General features: G+C 42.3%; 1 protein-coding gene across 5 annotated transcripts in view; it reads right to left on the bottom strand.

The window, feature by feature from the left end:
* The window catches only part of LOC149846509 (putative serine/threonine-protein kinase SIS8), a 41,084-nt gene that overhangs the window by 8,159 nt on the left and 14,362 nt on the right, over positions 1-18,563 (bottom strand). For 3 of the 5 annotated variants that reach the window (XR_016430287.1, XR_016430286.1, XM_089996384.1), the window contains exons 7-13: positions 6,793-6,861; positions 3,724-3,824; positions 2,089-2,167; positions 1,892-1,993; positions 1,731-1,799; positions 824-873; positions 519-695 (exon numbers count right to left, since the gene is read on the bottom strand). Coding sequence is in view for 3 of the 5 variants with exons in the window: in XM_089996384.1 (XP_089852510.1) it covers positions 519-695; positions 824-873; positions 1,731-1,799; positions 1,892-1,993; positions 2,089-2,167; positions 3,724-3,824; positions 6,793-6,861 (647 nt within the window). In the remaining 2 variants the exon portion in view is untranslated. The remainder of the gene's footprint in view (positions 1-518; positions 696-823; positions 874-1,730; positions 1,800-1,891; positions 1,994-2,088; positions 2,168-3,723; positions 3,825-6,792; positions 6,862-18,563) is intronic. The other 2 variants (XM_089996385.1, XM_089996386.1) reach the window with 2 other exon arrangements.

Raw genomic sequence — 18,563 nt, 5'->3', positions numbered from 1 at the left:
TTTTCCTTGGGATATCCAAATTTTGTACTATTTGGGAACTTCTTTAAATGAAAGTGGCTTTTCCAAGTGTTTTGCAAGTATCATGTGTAGTGAGTTTTGGTTCTTTTAGCTAACGTGCCCAAAGTTGTCAGTTTGCCTTTCGCTGATTACATAAACAAACTCTGAAAGGAAAGAGATTTTCTTCTAGTCACTTGCCTGTTTTCTAAAAGGTTCACAAGTTTGAAATTTTGAGGCGTTACAGACATGACATGTTGGCTTAAAAGTAACCACTGATTCTTTTAACTTTGGAAGTCTACACATGCGCCATAAAGTTCTTAACTGTTGCAAAGCATTTTGAAGTGATACTAATGAAAATAACCTTTAAGCACTGCAACCAGATCCACGATTTCAAAAGCACATGTTTGCTTATCGGCTAACCAGTGCTTCATACACATAAAACATAAATGAGCATGGCAACAGATTGAGTGCTAAAGAATTATATAATGGTAATATTTATATAAATGGACAGATATACTTACGTTTTCCAACAGTTTCTAATTACTTCTGCAATGGCTGGATCCATAATATCTGGAATTTCAAGGCGACGATTTTGAAACCCAACAGCACCAACAACCTGCATTGGATTCATTCCTGCCCATGGTTGCTGTAAGGTAGAAAGCTCCCATAAGATGACCCCGAAGCTATAGACATCACACCTTCAAGTGCAGAAAGACATGATTTCAGCCAAGAAACTTCTTGACAAGTGTGAATGTATGAAATCAACATTGTATTGAAGAAAATTTTTAAAAGCTATTTATATTAGAAAGCTCTGTGCTTGACTTACTTTTCATCTGAAGGTTCATTTCGAAGAACTTCAGGAGCCATCCACTCCGCCTATTAATAAAAATGAGTTAATATGAAAATCAACACAAATCATCAAATGCATCACATGACAATCACAACCAGAAGGCAGTGCCTTAATGTCCACTGTTTATTGTGAAAATGAAACAAGATTCATTTGATCCTTTCTTTTTTTTTGAGAAATCATTTGGTCATTTCTTCTTGAATGCATTATTGCAGTGGAAAGAAAAAAGATACTAAAATTACGTACAATTTCCAAGCAAACATTTGGCAAAATTTTGGGTGATATTCATATCAAATATTAATATAATATGGTAACATTTTCAGCTGCAATAGACTATCTAATGAATCATAACAGAGGAAATGGCTAGACTTGCTGGAGTATGAAATGACTCTGAGGCTGTGAGCCCCTGTAAGAGCATGCTGTTAGCATGGGGGTCATCATTGGCTTGGAGTTCTTCAACAGAAATTTTCAGCACCCTAGTATCTCCTAGGAATGAGATGTCTCCAAATCATTGACATTAATAAACACCTGTCAGAACTTATTTATAAGAAGGAAAAAATTTACAAAATCAAAACAAGACTCCTGTATATGCATTCACTTCCTAGAACAAGATGCTAGCATTTGGATTACAAGGCAAAAGACATGGAGATGTTCTACCTAGAATGTAGAAGCAGAGCAGCCAAAATTAAAGACTTAGTTGTCCGTCCTACAGGGTGACATTTTCTTTTAGTGACTCCTAATTCTTTTGAAAGGATGTAGCTGTCAAATCACATCATGGGAAAAGAAGTCCAGCAAGTGGTCTTATATGTAGCCTTTCCTCTCCATTACAACTTCAAAGGATTGATTTACGGTAAAGGAAATCACAGGAAGCTTCAAGAGATCTCACCGTGCCAGATGTTGACCTTGAAGACAGAAATGTACTGTGCTTCATTCGAGATAGTCCAAAATCACAAACCTGATTGCCAAAAGTGTATATCAACCATAAGATAAGCACATTAAAACAAACTAAATGCCTCCAAATCAATATGGAGCAACAGGAAACACTACCTTCACAACCCAATTCTTGTCTACAAGAAGATTTGGAGATTTCAGATCTCTGTGCACTATAACTGGAGTACTGTTGTGCAAATAGTTCATGCCACGTGCCTGCTAGCAGTACAATGACAAATTATAATGGTCATATACCATGTGCAGGAATCTGCTTTTAACATAATTTGGAAAGATAAAAAATCTTGTAACCATACAACATCAAGTGCCATTCTCAAACGCCTCCTTTCATCTATTTGACTGTTGGGCCGATGAAGTAGCCTGTATAAGCTGCCCCTGGAAAGCAAAAACATGACAAGATGATTTGCATTGTTCAAATATCCAGCAGAAACTATATGTGCCAAAAAGGTAGAAATGGAAAGGAGGACAACATTGTATAGGCACAAGACAAGGGTAGCAACTGTCAGCCAGATCATGCTAGATCATGCTGTGTCCGTCTTTGTTAAAGTTAGAACAATGTCCTCACAGCCAAAAAGGCCATTGACCACAGGTCCCTCTTCCTATGACCATACTGTTAGTTTGGCTCATTTCACATCAAAAACCTCTTATTGACAGCCTTCAAGCTAGAGGAAGGTATATCATGTAATGACACCATACTAATGTGCTCATGTTTTGGCCTTTCATTGGGAAACTTTCTGATTTGGCTTGTCTGGAGGGAGAGGGTATCATATCTAGGGATTCAAAATGTAGTAAGCTTGTCCTAGGTAGGGATTGAATGAGATAGCCGGATGGTGAGGTTGCACTATCATAACCGGAGGATCTCTAGTTTGAAACCCTCGGGGGTTATCTCCCAGCTTGCCTATAAAAAAAAAGGCTTGTCCTAGGTAGATGGATTTGACCAGGAGATATGAAGTGGTATATGATTTAGCATTGGTATACATGGACATAGTGGACCAATAGAATCTTTAAGGACACCCATGACTATCATCCCTCCACTCCTGCAAATACTGAAGTGGAGATTCATATTTGGACAGAAATCAAAACGGCTGGCAGGGAATGGATTTTCCATGGGTAGCATCTTGCTATGCAGGTACAGGATTCTCATCTATGACACAGGATACTCCATTTTGCACCCATTTCATATCCCCTTGAATACAAGTTATATAGGAAACTTCAAAAAATTTGCCATATCCCCATGCCCACAACAGTGTTCATGTGACGGAGATTTTCATTCTCTTAATGTATTACTTCATATTACCCTTCATTCTATGCAATTCAGAACTTTCCTCTGAACACAGTATAACACCTTGTCACCAATCATATTTTTTTATTTAGGAAATTTTTTGGTTCTTGACTCTCAGAAGAATAAGTAAAAGGTCAGGGAAAAGATAAATTCAGAAGAGACGACTACTAAAAACCAAAAAATTTTACGGAATGGACATAAGCATAACATATGGTGACAAAATCCAAGTTCTTAAATATGCTTGTCCACATCCACAGACATATACAACTAGATGAGGACCAGGAGACTACAGGGGAAGCCTGAAACTGAGGTTGTGAAACAAGCTTGACTGTAGGTTTAAGGATTGATTTGCTCTGTGGTGACAACTTCCATAAACCCAACACGAGAAAAGTTAGACCAAAAACAAAGATTAGAGGCAAGAAATGATGCCGAACATGCAGGCTAGCCATTTACCCTAACTCACAAGTTCATTAATTGATAAGAGAAGATCTAAAGAAGTTAAAAAAGCAAACCCTCGTTGCAATAGAAAAAATTGTACAAAAAGCTTGATGTTAAAATGTAGAACAACTATCCCACTAACTACACTTTAGAGAGACTAAAACTGCAGAAAAATAATAAACATTATGAAGCTACATCATTCATGGCATACCTAGGGAGAAACTCTGTAACAATGGCAAGGTTGGGGGCACGTGTTACAGCTCCCATAAAGAGAACAACATTAGGATGCCGTAACCTTTTCATAATCCTTACCTTGAAAAGAGAAACTCAAGTCAGCTGCTATATATATATATATATCCACAAACCACACACACAAAGGATATAGCAGAAAAGAGTCTCAAGCCAAAATTGGTAACCCTGACAATCTAAAATTATGGACATGAGAAGCCAGAGTTACTATCAAAAGCAATTTAGGTTAAAATTAGTAAATCAAAATCTGCTAGAATGCAAGCACTAAAATTCAACATCAGGGTCATTTTTTGATCAAATATATGAAAAAAAATCCAATTAATTATATTTAAAAAATGAAATCTCATCATGAGAAATACTATGCATAATTCAGTTATATAAACTGAGTAACCAGTATGGGTCTCTAAAAGCCAGAGAATTGGCAAACACAAAAAAGAAAAAAGAAAATCATGGTTCTCAAATTAAGGACAAGGATAGCTACATATGATACAATATGCATCACAAAAGAACAGACCTGTTTAACTGACTCTTGAAATTCCATCAAGATCAAGAACTGGTCCATCAAGATCAATTGATAACTAGATCAGTAGAATCACACTATCTCAGCTGAGCTGTCTCAGGATCAAATCCAACCAGGCAATTCCCAGCCTTCTCACCCAAAAACAGTACTAGATTACTAATCCAGCTTGCAGAGCACAATCCTATTTCTATCATTGGACAAAGCTTAAGAGTATCTCCTCATAAGCATATTAGTTAAATCCTACAGTTAACACAAATTCTTATACCTTAAGACACTTGAATAGAAGTGTCATAAAAATAACTACCATGGAGGGGCATTTGAGAAATGACTCTTTTGTGCATCTTGTGTTCATGGCTAATTGTGAAGCAAAAGTGCATTCAAATATGTATAATACATTCTTGTTATATATTATTGATGAAAAGATCAAGACACGTGCAAGAGAAAGTAAGAAGGCCAACAAAAAATTTCATTCGCTTAACAGCAAAGATGTGAGACATTGATAGAGAAAACTCTAGAAAATTTTACGCTATCAGAAATTGAGGTATGATACATAAGCCTTTGTCACAAACAATTCTCCTAGATAGGGTTGCAAGTGGGTTGGATCTTTATCTGATTTTGGCCGAACTGAAAGAAATTTGGGCAGATATGGTCCATCGAAATAGGTTCCTCTTTACAAATTGATCAGATTCAAAACAAATAATTTCCAGTTCAGTCAAATCTGGGTTGGAACTGGATAAACAAAGAGGTTTGGAACCAGCTCAAATTTGATTCCAATCCAACCTGTTTTATATATTCTATAGGAAAAACATATAGTTTGACCCGTTTTCTATGGATCCAGTGTCAAGGGGAGTCAGATCACATCTGGATACAGAACTCTACCGTGTGTGCTGTCAGATCCAGATCAAGAACTTTCCCACCCATGGAAGTCCGGATCTACTACCAGGTCAGCGGAGATCCAACTCATATCTGACCTGTTTGCAACCCTAAACTCAAAGTTGTTCATTGAACACATGGTTACCACAATTTCTAGTGGGACTGGCACCTAGACTGTTTTTTTCCGTTCTATTTGAACTTTCTAGACAAGGTTCAAGATGAGGCTGTCTTTCAGAACATTTCCCATCTCTAAATTGTAAACTTCCCCCTTTTAGGGAAGTGGCTTTTATTTATCTTCCGCTCATTTCATTACAACTACCACTACTGAAATTGTTTGGCTAAGAAATCTATTGAAGGATATGGGTGTTATCATCTTTACTCTGTCGAAGATGTGTTATGACAACAAGAACGCTATCTATATTGCTAGCAATCACACCTTTCATGAGTGAACAAAACATATAGAGATGGATTGTCACTATGATAGGGAGGAATTCCTACGGGTCACTATCGAACTCCCTTATGTCACATCTGAATATCAAATAGTGAACTTCTTCACCAAGGCCTTGTCGGGGCCTCGTTTTTTGTTTCTCCTTGACAAACTTTTGGTGATCTCACTGTCAGTTTGAGGGATAGTGTTACACACACACACACACACACACACACACACACACATATGTGTGTGTGTGTGTGTGTGTGTGTGTTTCTTCTCTTGTAATAAGTAATACCGTCTAGGGGTATTTTTGTAATTTTGTATGTGTAATAGGTCCTGCCCATTAGGGGCAGTCTGAATGTGTACTAGGTCCTGCCCATTAGGGGCAGAATTGATATTTTTTATTTCTTTTATTTTCCTTTTTTGTCATTCCTTTTTATGTAAGGGCATTATGGTCTTTAGGCCATATAGCTATTGGGACTCCCCCAACAGCTATATTTCTAGCTGTTGGGAGCCTTCCCAACAGCTATAATGCCCCCCTTTAGTCTCTCTCTTTGTCCCCTGTGTTGTAATGCTTCTCTTGAGCATTTATTAATATAATAAAATTATATTTTTTATGTCATTGTCTTATGCCCATTAGTGGCTTGTGAGTTCTTAAGTGTTTGTTCTAAACCTTAGTGGCTTATGTGCACCATCCCAGTCAATTTGTGTGTGCACCTCTCTCTTTCTATTTCATTACACATTCAACCATCACCTATGTCACATGGATACTCCATTTTGACTCCTGTTCCATATCCCCTTATATGCAAATCATAATGAAAACTTCAACAGAATGACTGTATCTCTGTATCCACAGTTGTATCCATGTGACATAGACCATCATATTCAATATTAAGGTGTAGGCTTTGTATCAACTGCAGATAGACTATTTATTCTGTCTTCCATCTTGAATCTGGCCAAGAAGAGGATCTCCGTATATGAATAACAATGTTTTTAAGCATGAATAGAGCCTTCCAGCAATGCCATATTATAAGGTGAACATGCACCTTCAAACCAAGACTATGCTCAAAGTAATGAACCAACAAGAAGGAAAAGAACACTAAATCTTCTAAGTCCTATACATTTCTTATTTGAATAGTATACGTACATAATATGGGTGCCTCCATCTGAATATAATCGCACATAAAGAAAGAAAAAGAGAAAAATACCTCACTTTTAAACTCTTCAAGTGCAACACCTGAAATATCTTGATCCAAGAATTTCTTAACAGCTACTTCCTGAAAAATTGAGAAAGCACATGAAATATTTTTGTGATCTAAATAAAATTCAAGAAGGAATAAAGTTCCTGAATAAGTGTTTTAATCTTGACAACAATGCTCATTTCACAAATCAAATGGTCATGTGGACAAAACATTAATAGTGAAGCCTCAATGGTACACCATGACAAAGTATTAATAGTTTCCAACCTATATAGTGTAAAGAGCATATCCACTCTAACGCCCCGAAATTTAACCCAAATTTTTAAGGATTTTTTTTTTTTTTTAGCGGAAACAACTAATAATTCCCGGGTTAAGCATTTCAGAACGATACAGGAAGGTAAAAGCAAACCACACCATTTATTTCCATTTCAATAATAATAAAATCCAACATCAGAGTTTTCACATTGTGAGTCTCAAAACAAAAATCTCAATCTGAAAGAAAGCAAAACCGCCAGGGAACAAATAGATCAGGTCTTGGTCAGCGCCTCATCCCGCATCGCTCATATTTCACAGACTTGGTTAAAATACACAGACAATAATAGTAACATAATTAGGTACCCTATGCCTAAAAGAAATACATGAATTTCCATTTCAGTTCGGCCGCCACACAGCCTACATTAAGCATGCTCTGTTTCACAAAAATAACAGGCACTATTCAGCAACCATAATCTCAAATAAGTATGCTGTATTTCTCAGACTCATGCCAAAATACACAGTCAAAAATAAAACATGATCAGATACACCATGCCTAAAAGAATTAAATGTATTTCAATTGCAGTTCGGCTACCACACATCCTACATTAAGCAGGCTCTGTTTCACAAATTACACATACGCAGGCCAGAATAACTCACAAGAAAGGGACTACTGAACAAATGCAATCAAGGAATGGGACCCTTCCCCAGTTTATTCAGCTAAATAAAAGAAAACAAAAACTAAATGCAATCACATAATTAAAAACTGGATCTGCTGGCAATTTAAATTTTCATTGAACCCGACTCAAGCAATGTATCATGAATCGTGCAAAAAAAATGATACAGATTCTCCCCTCCCTTTTATCCTAATTTTGTCCCTAAGCACACACTGAACCGACCTAAATCTCTTTCGATTTGGCCAGTGGCATCGAATCTGATCACATCAGTGAAGCAGTGATCAAAGATTCTTATAAATAATCAAATTGTTCTTTAAAAACCTATAGTTTTTCCCATGCTTTCTTCTTTCTTCTGTTCTAACCTAATCTTCCAATTGAATGAACCTAACTATTAAGAACCCATATCCTTAATCAGCACAACCAATCCACGGTCTACTAATCTCGTTAAGAGCCACTGTCCTTACTCTGCAAAAATGGAAATTGAGGTACTAAATGTGAAGGGTCATACTGTACACCCTCCCCTAACAAGACTCAGCAAGAATTCTGTCACATTCAAAGTCCCCTCATTTTATTTCACGAACCCCCCCCCCCCCCTTTTTGAGGTAGGTGTTCCCGTGTGATTTCGGGGCTGCATAACAGCCGACATCACCCCCACATTGCAGAGCTCGAAGGGGAAACCCCCAAATTGCAGAGCTCGAAGGGAACACCCCTTGCCAATCGACCGATTTGGGTTTTTGGAAAACCCACACCCCACCAAGCCCATGACTGACCTGAAAAAAAAAATTACAGACCCTACCATTTTCCGGCGAAGGAGTTGCGGCAGCCACGCAAGGAGGTCGGTCGGCGTCACCCGGCAAAGCTTCGAGCAGCAGTCCTAAAACTCGGAGGGCGATCCGAAAGTTAGAGAGAGATAAAGAGAGAGAGAAAGAAGGGGATAGCGAGAGAAAGGAGAAAGGGGTTCGGGGGTCCCTCTTTGTAGGAGGGAGGCCACCCGAAAAGGAAGGAAAACCTACCTTCCCGGCGGCTGCGTGTGCTCCCCCACCTCCCCATCTCCTTATGTGTTAGGGTTCGGCTGAACCCTAACATCCGATGTCTCGGGGGAGAGGGTTTCCCCCTTTCAAAAATCTTTTATCGGGCAACCCATATCGGGTTGCCCTTTTTAACCCCTCTTTTCTTTTAACAGGGTGTGGGTCGGGTCCGGGTCCGAACCACGACCCGTGATGTCGGATCCGATTGCGGTTTGGATCCGGGTCGCGTGGATAGCAGTGGATCCAGGAGTTGGATCCACTTGGGTCCAACAGTGGTTTTAAAAAAAAATTATTATTACTTATTTATTTATATAGTATTACTAAAATACTCAAATATGCACATTTTTCTTTTGGATCCAATAACGGATCCCAGGCCCAAATCCACATAATTCTTTAAGTTTTAGTGTAAAATTTGTGGTTGTTACATCCTTTCCTCCTAAAAAAAAAATTTGTCCTCGAAATTTACCTGTCGGTGTTTACTCGAACAGCTTGGGGTATTTTTCTCGCATTTTAGCCTCCGGTTCCCACGTGCTTTCATCGATGCCATGGTGTTGCCATCTCACCTTAACGAGAGGAATGGTCTTTGATCTCAAGACTCGCTCACTTCGTTCCAATATCTCCACTGGTTTTTCTTCCATTGTTAGGTCTTCCCTTATATCTACGTCCTCATATTGGATGACATGCGACGGATCTTGAAGATATTTTCTTAACATAGATACATGGAATACGTTATATATCTGAGCATACTGAGGAGGTAGGGCTATACGATAGGCTGTTTCTCCAACCCGTTCCAAAATCTCAAAAGGTCTGACATATCTGGGACTCAATTTTCCTTTCTTACCAAAACGAAACACACTTTTGGTGGGTGATACTTTCACAAAGACCCTATCCCCCACATCAAAAGTGAGTTCCCTGCGCCTTTGATCTGCATAACTCTTTTGTCGACTCTGGGTTGTGAGCAGTCTATCTCTTATCATCTTGATCTGTTGGGTGTAATGTTGTAACACGATTGGTGATTCTATCGATCGTTCTCCAATTTCGTCCCAATACACCGGCGATCTACAGGGTCTTCCGTACAGAGCTTCGAAAGGAGCCATGCCGATACTCGCATGGTAACTATTATTGTAGGCATATTCGGCTAAAACAACATGCTTGTCCCACTCACCTTTCCAATCCAGCATACATGCTCGCAGCATATCTTCTAGTGTCTGGATAGTCCTCTCTGATTGTCCGTCAGTCTGGGGATGAAAAGCGGTACTCAGCTTCAGTTTCGTACCCAAGGCCTGTTGCAACTGACCCCAAAACCGAGAAGTAAATCGAGGATCTCGATCTGATATAATAGAGACTGGTACTCCATGCAGTCGAACAACCTCTCTGATGTATAAGTCTGCTAAGCTCTCGAGGGATTGATTTATTCGTATGGGTAGAAAATGAGCCGATTTAGTCAGTCGATCCACTATTACCCATATCGCGTCATGTTGTTTCCGTGTTTTCGGCAAACCCACCACGAAGTCCATGGTGATTTCTTCTCATTTCCACTGTGGAATCTCCATTTGCTGCATCATTCCACCAGGCTTCTGATGTTCCACCTTGACTTGCTGACAAGTCAAACACTTCGAGACATAACTTGCGACCTCACGCTTCATTCCATTCCACCAATACCCTCGTTGTAAATCTTTAAACATTTTCGTGCCTCCTGGGTGTATGGTGTATTTGGACCTATGTGCTTCACCCAATAGTTCTTCCTTCAACTTGGGATCACTAGGGACCCAAAGTCGCTTTTTCATCCAAATACTGCCATCTTCATTGAGTGAAAAGTGTGAATTTTTTTGTTGGGCTAATGACTTCAGTTTCTCATACTGGGGATCATCTTTCTGACCTTCAATAATCCTTGTAAGGATCTCCGGATGGGCAGATAAATTAGATAACCTGATACTTCCCATGATATCTGAAAACGGTTTCCAATCAATGAATTCCTCCACCAAATTCCACCCTTTTGTCAAAAGACTAGACAAACCGCAACCAGCTTTTCGGCTGAGAGAGTCAGCAACTACATTTGCCTTTCCTGGGTGATAGGAAATGGTAAAATCGTAATCCTTCATAAACTCCAACCATCGTCGTTGTCGCATGTTCAACTCTTTCTGGGAAAACAGGTACTTGAGACTTTTGTGATCAGTAAATACCTCGAATTGTTCCCCATACAGGTAGTGTCGCCATATTTTCAACACGAACACCACGGCTGCCAATTCGAGATCATGAGTTGGATAGTTTCGTTCATGAATCTTTAATTGGTGAGAGGCATAAGCTATCACCTTACCATTTTGCATTAAAACACATCCCAACCCAGTACCTGATGCGTCTGAGTAGACCACAAAACCACCATGACCTGAAGGCAAAGCCAACACTGGTGCGGTGGTAAGTTTCTTCTTTAAGATTTGGAAACTCTCCTCGCACTTATCCGTCCATTCGAACTTAATTCCTTTCCTTAGAAGCTTGGTCATGGGCATGGCAATTCGTGAAAAGTCCTGAATGAATCATCTATAATAGCCTGCTAATCCCAGAAAACTCCTGATATCACTGATATTCTTCGGTTGACCCCAATTTAATACAGCTTCAACCTTAGCCGGGTCCACAGCGACTCTGTCTCGCGATATGACATGGCCCAAGAACATGACCTTCTCGAGCCAGAATTCGCACTTGGAGAATTTTGCGAACAACTGGTGTTCCTTGAGAGTCCCCAATACGATCCTCAAATGTTCACGATATTGTTCTATACTTTCAGAGTATATAAGTATATCATCAATAAAAACAATCACAAAAGTATCCAAGTACGCTCTGAATACCCGATTCATCAAATCCATGAATGCGGCGGGAGCATTTGTCAGTCCGAATGGCATGACTACGAACTCGTAGTGACCGTACCTTGTTCTAAAGGCCGTCTTAGGAATATCCTCGTCCTTGATCCGAAGTTGGTGATACCCAGATCTAAGATCGATTTTTGAAAACACCTTAGCCCTTTGCAATTGGTCGAACAAGTCTTCAATGCGAGGTAGGGGATACTTATTTTTGACTGTTGCTTGATTCAACATTCGATAGTCTATACACAACCTCATAGAACCATCTTTCTTCTTCACAAAGAGAACTGGTGCTCCCCATGGTGACACGCTCGGTCTAATGAAACCTTGCTCCATCAACTCCTGGAGTTGTTTCTTCAGCTCCTCCAACTCTACTGAGGCCATACGATAAGGCGCTTTCGAGATCGGTGCCGTCCCAGGCACCAATTCGATATGAAAATCCACCTCACGCTGTGGAGGTAATCCAGGCAACTCATCCGGAAACACTTCTGGGAATTCCCGAACCACTTCAAGTTCTTCTAAAGGTGTGACCTTCGACTCGCAGGAGAATACATTTACGAGGAATGCTCGGCACCCCTGGCGCATATACTTCTGAACCTTTAATATTGATACAATTCGACACTTCACTGTAGGTCTAGAGAGTCGAAACTCAACCTTTGGCAATCCTGGTCGGGACAAAACCACTTTCCCTTGGCGACAGAGAACGTTGGCATAATGTTCATATAACCAATCCATTCCCAATATGACATCATACTCAGTCATATCGAGCAAGATTAGGTCAGCAGGTAAGTTCTGCCCTTCAAGTACAATTATGACATCAGGGATGTAGTTTACACATATCGAATTATATCCTATCGGATTGTACACATATAATTCATGTTTCAGAGATTCAGTACGTGCACCAAGTAATTTTGCAAATTCTACGGATATGAACGAATGTGTAGCACCACAGTCAAATAGAACAAGTGCAGCACAACCATTGACAATTACCGTACCTTGTACCAGATTTCCTTTCTCCAACTCCTCCGCAGTGGTGGCATATACTCGTCCAGGCACCCTCTTCTGTGCATTTTGCTGTGGTGTTTGCTGCGGCTGAGATGGTTGATGCTGCTGCCCTCCTTCGGCATTATGTTTCTGCCTATCCGCCATCTTCTTGTGGCACTGACGGGCATAATGACCCATCTTTCCACAGTAGAGACATGCTCCGGTGTCTCTGGGGCAAGGTTGTCCGTAGTGGGACCGGTTGCACTTCTGGCACACCCGATTTTGTCCTTGTTGTTGCGGAGGATGATTTCCACCATTGTACTTTTGCTTCTTGTAAGGTGGCTGGTACTTCTTGCCACCTTGGTGCTGCGGCGGACCGGCTCCCCGTTTTCCTGGTGTGTCCTTTTGACTCTTCCTGGATCGCTCCCATTCTTCATTCAACATAGTAGCCACTTCAATGGCTTGTGCGAGAGTCGACGGCAGATTTATCATCACTCGTGGTCGTAATTGTTAAAATGTATCTCCTAAATTCGTTAATGTAAATATAAATATATATACTTATATACCTAGAGATACATATACATATAAATATTTATATGTATATGTATCTCTATTTATATAAATATGTATATTTATATATTTTTCTTTTTTGATTACCCGATAAGGGTATAATTGTAATTTCACCTTTTGCGCATATTCCATTTGGAATATGTTGTATCTTTTTTCCTTTTATTTTTTTTGTATCTTTTTTTATTTTTTATTCTTTTCCTTTTTTTCCTAAAAGGTGCATTGGGGGTCCCCCAAGAGAGTCGTTGGGGGCCCCCAACGGTCACATTTGTGACCGTTGGGGGCTCCCCAACGACTCCCTTGGGAGCCCCCTTGCACCTCCTCCTTCTTGTATAAATAGGGGTGTTCCCCTCTTGTTTTCCCTAAGCTTGAGAGACTCAAGCATTCGGTTCCTTCTATAAAATACATGCCATTGTGCATGTTTATTGTTTTTACGCTTTTGCGTATTTGTTCAAGTGTTGTGAGAGTGCCTTCGTGCACATCTTTTTCATATTTTTTGTGCTCGTATGCGTATTGTCTTTTCATAGACAATTTTACATGGTATCAGAGCAAGGTTGATTATTGAAGATCGTGGGATTCTCTTTTTTTCGAGTGCCTCGAAAAACGTGCCTTCCGATCCTTGAAGATTGAAGTGGTGGATCTTTCTTCTCAAATATTTTAGAAGAATCTTGTGCAAAATTGGTGTTGGAAATATTGTGTTGGTACGTTTTTTTCTCTATCTCTCTTCTCTCTAATGGGCGAAAAAGAGTCCCATTTTGCTCTTGGTTTCAAATTAAATGGGTCCAACTATCATGTTTGGGCCGGGAATATGGAGGCTCATATAAAAGGGAAAGGCCTATGGGGATATGTTCTTGGCACAATTCCGGAGCCGGAACCCAAGATTACCATAGTAAAAGAAGGCGAAATCAAGATTCTTGAGGGAGAAGAAAGAACCAAAGCTCTTGAAGAATACTCCAAGAAACACGATGAATGGGAAATGAAGAATTTCAAGATTCTCTCATGGTTTTTCTCATCCGTAGAAACCAAGATTAATGGCAACATTATTAAATTAAAAAAGGCATCGGAAGCTTGGCATTATCTTGAAAAAATGTACACCTCAAGGGATCTCTCTCATAAGTATTACCTTCAAAAGAAGGCTATCTCTCTCTCCCAAGGTGAAATGACGATTAGGGAATACTTTGCCGATCTTTCCTCTATTTGGGATGAGCTTGCAATGCTTGAACCAAAATGGAGTGGAGAGGCAATTGAGCTCCGTCATAAGCAACTTGAAGAAGATCGGTTCTTCAATTTCTTAAATGGGCTAAGGCCCGAATTTGAGCAAATAAGGTCATCTCTTCTCTCCTCTTTCACTCCTCCTTCTCTTGAAGATGTTCACACCAAGTTAAGTGGTGAAGAGACTCGTATGAATTTATGTAAACAAGGACCAAATGTCCTTGCGGTCCCTTGTAATATTGAAGAACATAGTGAGGTCAATGTTGTATCAAGACCCGGAAACAATGTAAAAACCTATCGTCCCCCTCATTTTAAATTCCAAAATCAAGGTGAAAATGGTGGTCAAAGAGGAAGAAGGGACTATAGCAAAACTATTTGTCATTTTTGTAAAGAACCGGGACACATCAAACCCGTATGTCCTAAATGGAAGAGACTTCTAGCTATGGCGACCACTGGTGTAATACCTAAAAAAAAAAAAAAACCTGACACGTGTCGGACACGTGTCCTGGTCAGTGGGCGATCCCGGATCCGGGCCGGACCCGGATCTATGCCGGACCCGGACCCGGCTTCTCGAACATTCGAGAAGCCGGTACGCGCCCCCTTTTTAAAAGGGGGTAGGGTGCCTCGGGCGAGGGCATTTGCCCTCGCTCGACTCTCTCTCTTTCTCTCTCTCCCCCCTCTCGTTCTCGGCTCGTTTCCGGCGACGCACCGACCGGCGAAGGTCCGATCGCCCTCCGGCCACCACTTTGGTGGTGTCTCCCCCCCCCCCCCTTCGTGCTCTTTCGCCGCCGATTTCCTCCCTCTTCTCCGACGACTTGCCGCCGGACTGTTGTGAGGTACGTGTTTTCCCATCTTTTCCTTTTTTCCGTGGGCTGCGGACTCGTCGGCCGACAGGGGGTTGGTCCCCTGTCGCCGACAGTGCGCCGGTAGGATGGGGGCTTCGCCCCCCCCCCCCCTGTTGTTGTGCTTGTGTCGGCTGGGGGCTTAGCCCCTGTCGCCGGCCGCTCGTCGGTAGGGGGAGCTTCGCCCCCCCTGCCCGAGCCTCCTTGTCGGCAGGGGGGGGTCCTCCCCCCCCCCTGCCATCCTCGGTGTGTTAGGGGGGGGGAGGTTTGGCCCCCTGACACCGACGTTTTGTCGGATGGGGGCTTAGCCCCTATCGCCGGCCGGTTGTTGGCAGGGGGCTTCGCCCCCCCCCCCCCCCCGCTGGGGTCTGTTTGGTCGGCAGGGGGTTTAGCCCCCTGTTGCCGGCGTGTTGTCGGCAGGGGGCCTGGCCCCCTGCCGTTGTTTGTTGCGTTGGTAGGGGGCCTGGCCCCTGCCATTTTTCCGGTTATCGGTAGGGGGCCTGGCCCCCTGCCATTTTTTCCCGGTTGTCGGTAGGGGGCCTGGCCCCCCTACCATTCTCTGTTTGGCGGCAAGGGGCCTGGCCCCTTGCCTTTGTGTTTGCTGGTAGGGGGCGGAGCCCCCTGTCACCCCTGGTTGTAGGTAGGGGGCTTGGCCCCCCTACCATTCTCTGTTTGGCGGCAAGGGGCCTGGCCCCTTGCCTTTGTGTTTGCTGGCAGGGGGCGGAGCCCCCTGTCACCCCTGGTTGTAGGTAGGGGGGCCTGGCCCCCCCTACCATTTTCTGTTTGGCGGCAAGGGGCCTGGCCCCTTGCTTTGTGTTTGCTGGCAGGGGGCGGAGCCCCCTGTCACCCCTGGTTGTAGGTAGGGGGCCTGGCCCCCCCTACCATTTTCTGTTTGGTGGCAAGGGGCCTGACCCCTTGCCTTTGTGTTTGCTGGCAGGGGGCGGAGCCCCCTGTCACCTCTGATTTTCGGTAGGGGGCCTGGCCCCCCCTACTGTTATCTGTTTGGCGGCAAGGGGCCTGGCCCCTTGCCTTTGTTTTTGCTGGCAGGAGGCGGAACCCCCTGTCATTGTTCTGTTTGGCGACAGGGAGCAGGGCCCCCTGTCGTCTCCTTTGTTTGTCAGCAGGGCTCAGCCCTTGCTGATCGCTTGCCCTTTTGGGATTTGTTTTGCTTCTGGCTTGCTGACCTCTTTAGTGTGTACAGGTTGCACGACGGAGCGCTCGCGTGTCTCGTGGCCCGAGACCCTTCGAACTTACGCCCGCAGGCGTGCAGTGATCCGCGACTCCCCAAGGTAGGGGAAAGTTGCGTGAAAGGATTTGAATGAACTAAACTGAACTAATTGGAAGATAATTAAAAGAATCTGCTTATATACGTATATGTATGTCTTTATAACTCAAGGACGCGGTTTCGCGATCCTTGTCCTGTTTATTTTTCAGCATTTACTTTCTGCTGCCGTCGCGCTATATGTGCCCAGGCTTCCCTTTCTGTCTTTTTAACTCAAGGACGCGGTTTCGCGATCCTTGTCCTATTTACATTTCAGTATTGTACTTTCTGCCGCCGCCGCGCTATATGTGCCTAGGCTTTCCTTTTCGTCTTTTTAACTTCAAGGACGCGGTTTCGCGATCCTTGTCCTGTTTACTTTTGCAGTACCTTACTTTCTGTTGCCCCGCGCTTTATGCGCCTTGGCTATTATATTTGTGCATTTTACTTGTTGCTTTGCTTATTTATGCTGACTCATTTCTTGCCTATGTTATATAGACTTCGATTTTGCTATTGTTCTGCCTTGCAGGTGCTTTTAGAAATTGCTGTCAGTACTTGAGCCCCTTTGTGTATTCTTGGCGGCTTATGGCTATAAACTTAGCAGTATCATGCGATGCTATACTGCGTAGCACAGAGTGAATGGGTCTTATGTTCGGTTTTGAATATCTCACTAAGCGATAATCATGCGCCTTCACAGGTAAGATGCTCGAGTGGGTCGAATAGACCAGGGCATATAGAGCAAGGTGATGAAGTTGAATAACCCTTCATCGTGCTTGTTCGGGCTGGTTCATCAAAAGAGAGGATGGATGGTACAAACCCTTCGGTGGACAGGCCATTCATGGCCATTTCGAGCAAAGGCTCGGCTTCCCCAGTCATCGAAGGTAGGGGAGTTGGCGTCACCATAAGTATCCTAGGTGGTAGTCGCCCGGCACTTCTGCAGAAGTTGGATGCATCCATGGGCCCCTTCTAGCCTTTGGGGACTTGCTCTCTCGACCACGGGTCGTCCCCTTAGGAGCGAACTCAGTCAGTCCTTCAGGGTATAATAAGATATATGGCATAATGGACCCCTGAAAGGTTCTCGACTGTTTCTACGTTTATACATTGTGCGTACCCACAATGTCCAGATAATAAGCAGATCACACTTATGGCATGCTCACATTTATTTATTCTCGTACTGTTACTTTTACCTCACTATCTGTCTGTGCTTACGATAGTTGGAAGGTATGCATGATAAGCCTGTTTATGATTGCTTACAGTTATATTGATATCACTGTATTACTAGTTTGCTTACGTTTATGACATACCGGTTAGCTTTGCTATTCACTTGCATAGATTGTATCTGTTTCTGCTTGCTTCTGTTCAAGCATGCTTTAGATTAGTTCATTTTACTTCTTTTACGCACCTACCAGTTTTCAGGACTGACCCCATTTCTTTATGGGTATAGGTGACAGGTAGCTCTTCTTTGGTGGTGGTGCAGAAGCTACGCGGTCAAAGTTTCGCCTCTCTCGTCGACTCGCTGGCTATTTTGTTTTTGTACCTTTTTTGTTTTGGGGGTGGACACCCTCTGCCTTGTATAAAGTAAACTCTGTCTGTTATGAATGCACTTTTTATTCTCTGCTCACTATTTTGGTTTAAAAAGGTGAACTTGTATTTGTGATGAGTCTTCTTGCTAAAGTATCCAGAAGCTTTGACTCGTGTTTTTAAAACCCTTTGATATCTTTGGAAATTCTTGCTGCAACTCTGATTTTTTTTCCTTAAAGGTATTTCGATTTCAAATCTTTTCCTTTCTCGAGTCAAACTTTTGGGGCGTTACAACTGGTGTACCACAGAAGGATGAGGCATCTTCAAGTGGGACCCTTTCTAGAAATCAAATAGTGGAAGCCCTTCAACCTCTCCTCAAGGGATCTACCTCCGGTGCGGCCGTATCCACTTCTTCTCCTCCAGGTAAAATCTCTTGGCTTTTGGACTTTGGTGCATCTTTTCATATGTCCCCAAACTTTTTGTCACTTTCCGATTATTTGAAAAACCGTTCCCCATCTTATGTCTCCACTGCTGATGGAACCTCTCTTGAAATTAAATGAATTGGCAATTTTGAAACTCAAGAG

The sequence above is a fragment of the Nuphar pumila genome, chromosome 2, assembly GCF_984573655.1.
Source record: "Nuphar pumila chromosome 2, dmNupPumi1.hap1.1, whole genome shotgun sequence".
Taxonomy (NCBI): Eukaryota; Viridiplantae; Streptophyta; class Magnoliopsida; order Nymphaeales; family Nymphaeaceae; genus Nuphar; species Nuphar pumila.
Note: the sequence above shows the minus strand (reverse complement) of the source record. Positions and strands in the feature narration are given on the sequence as shown.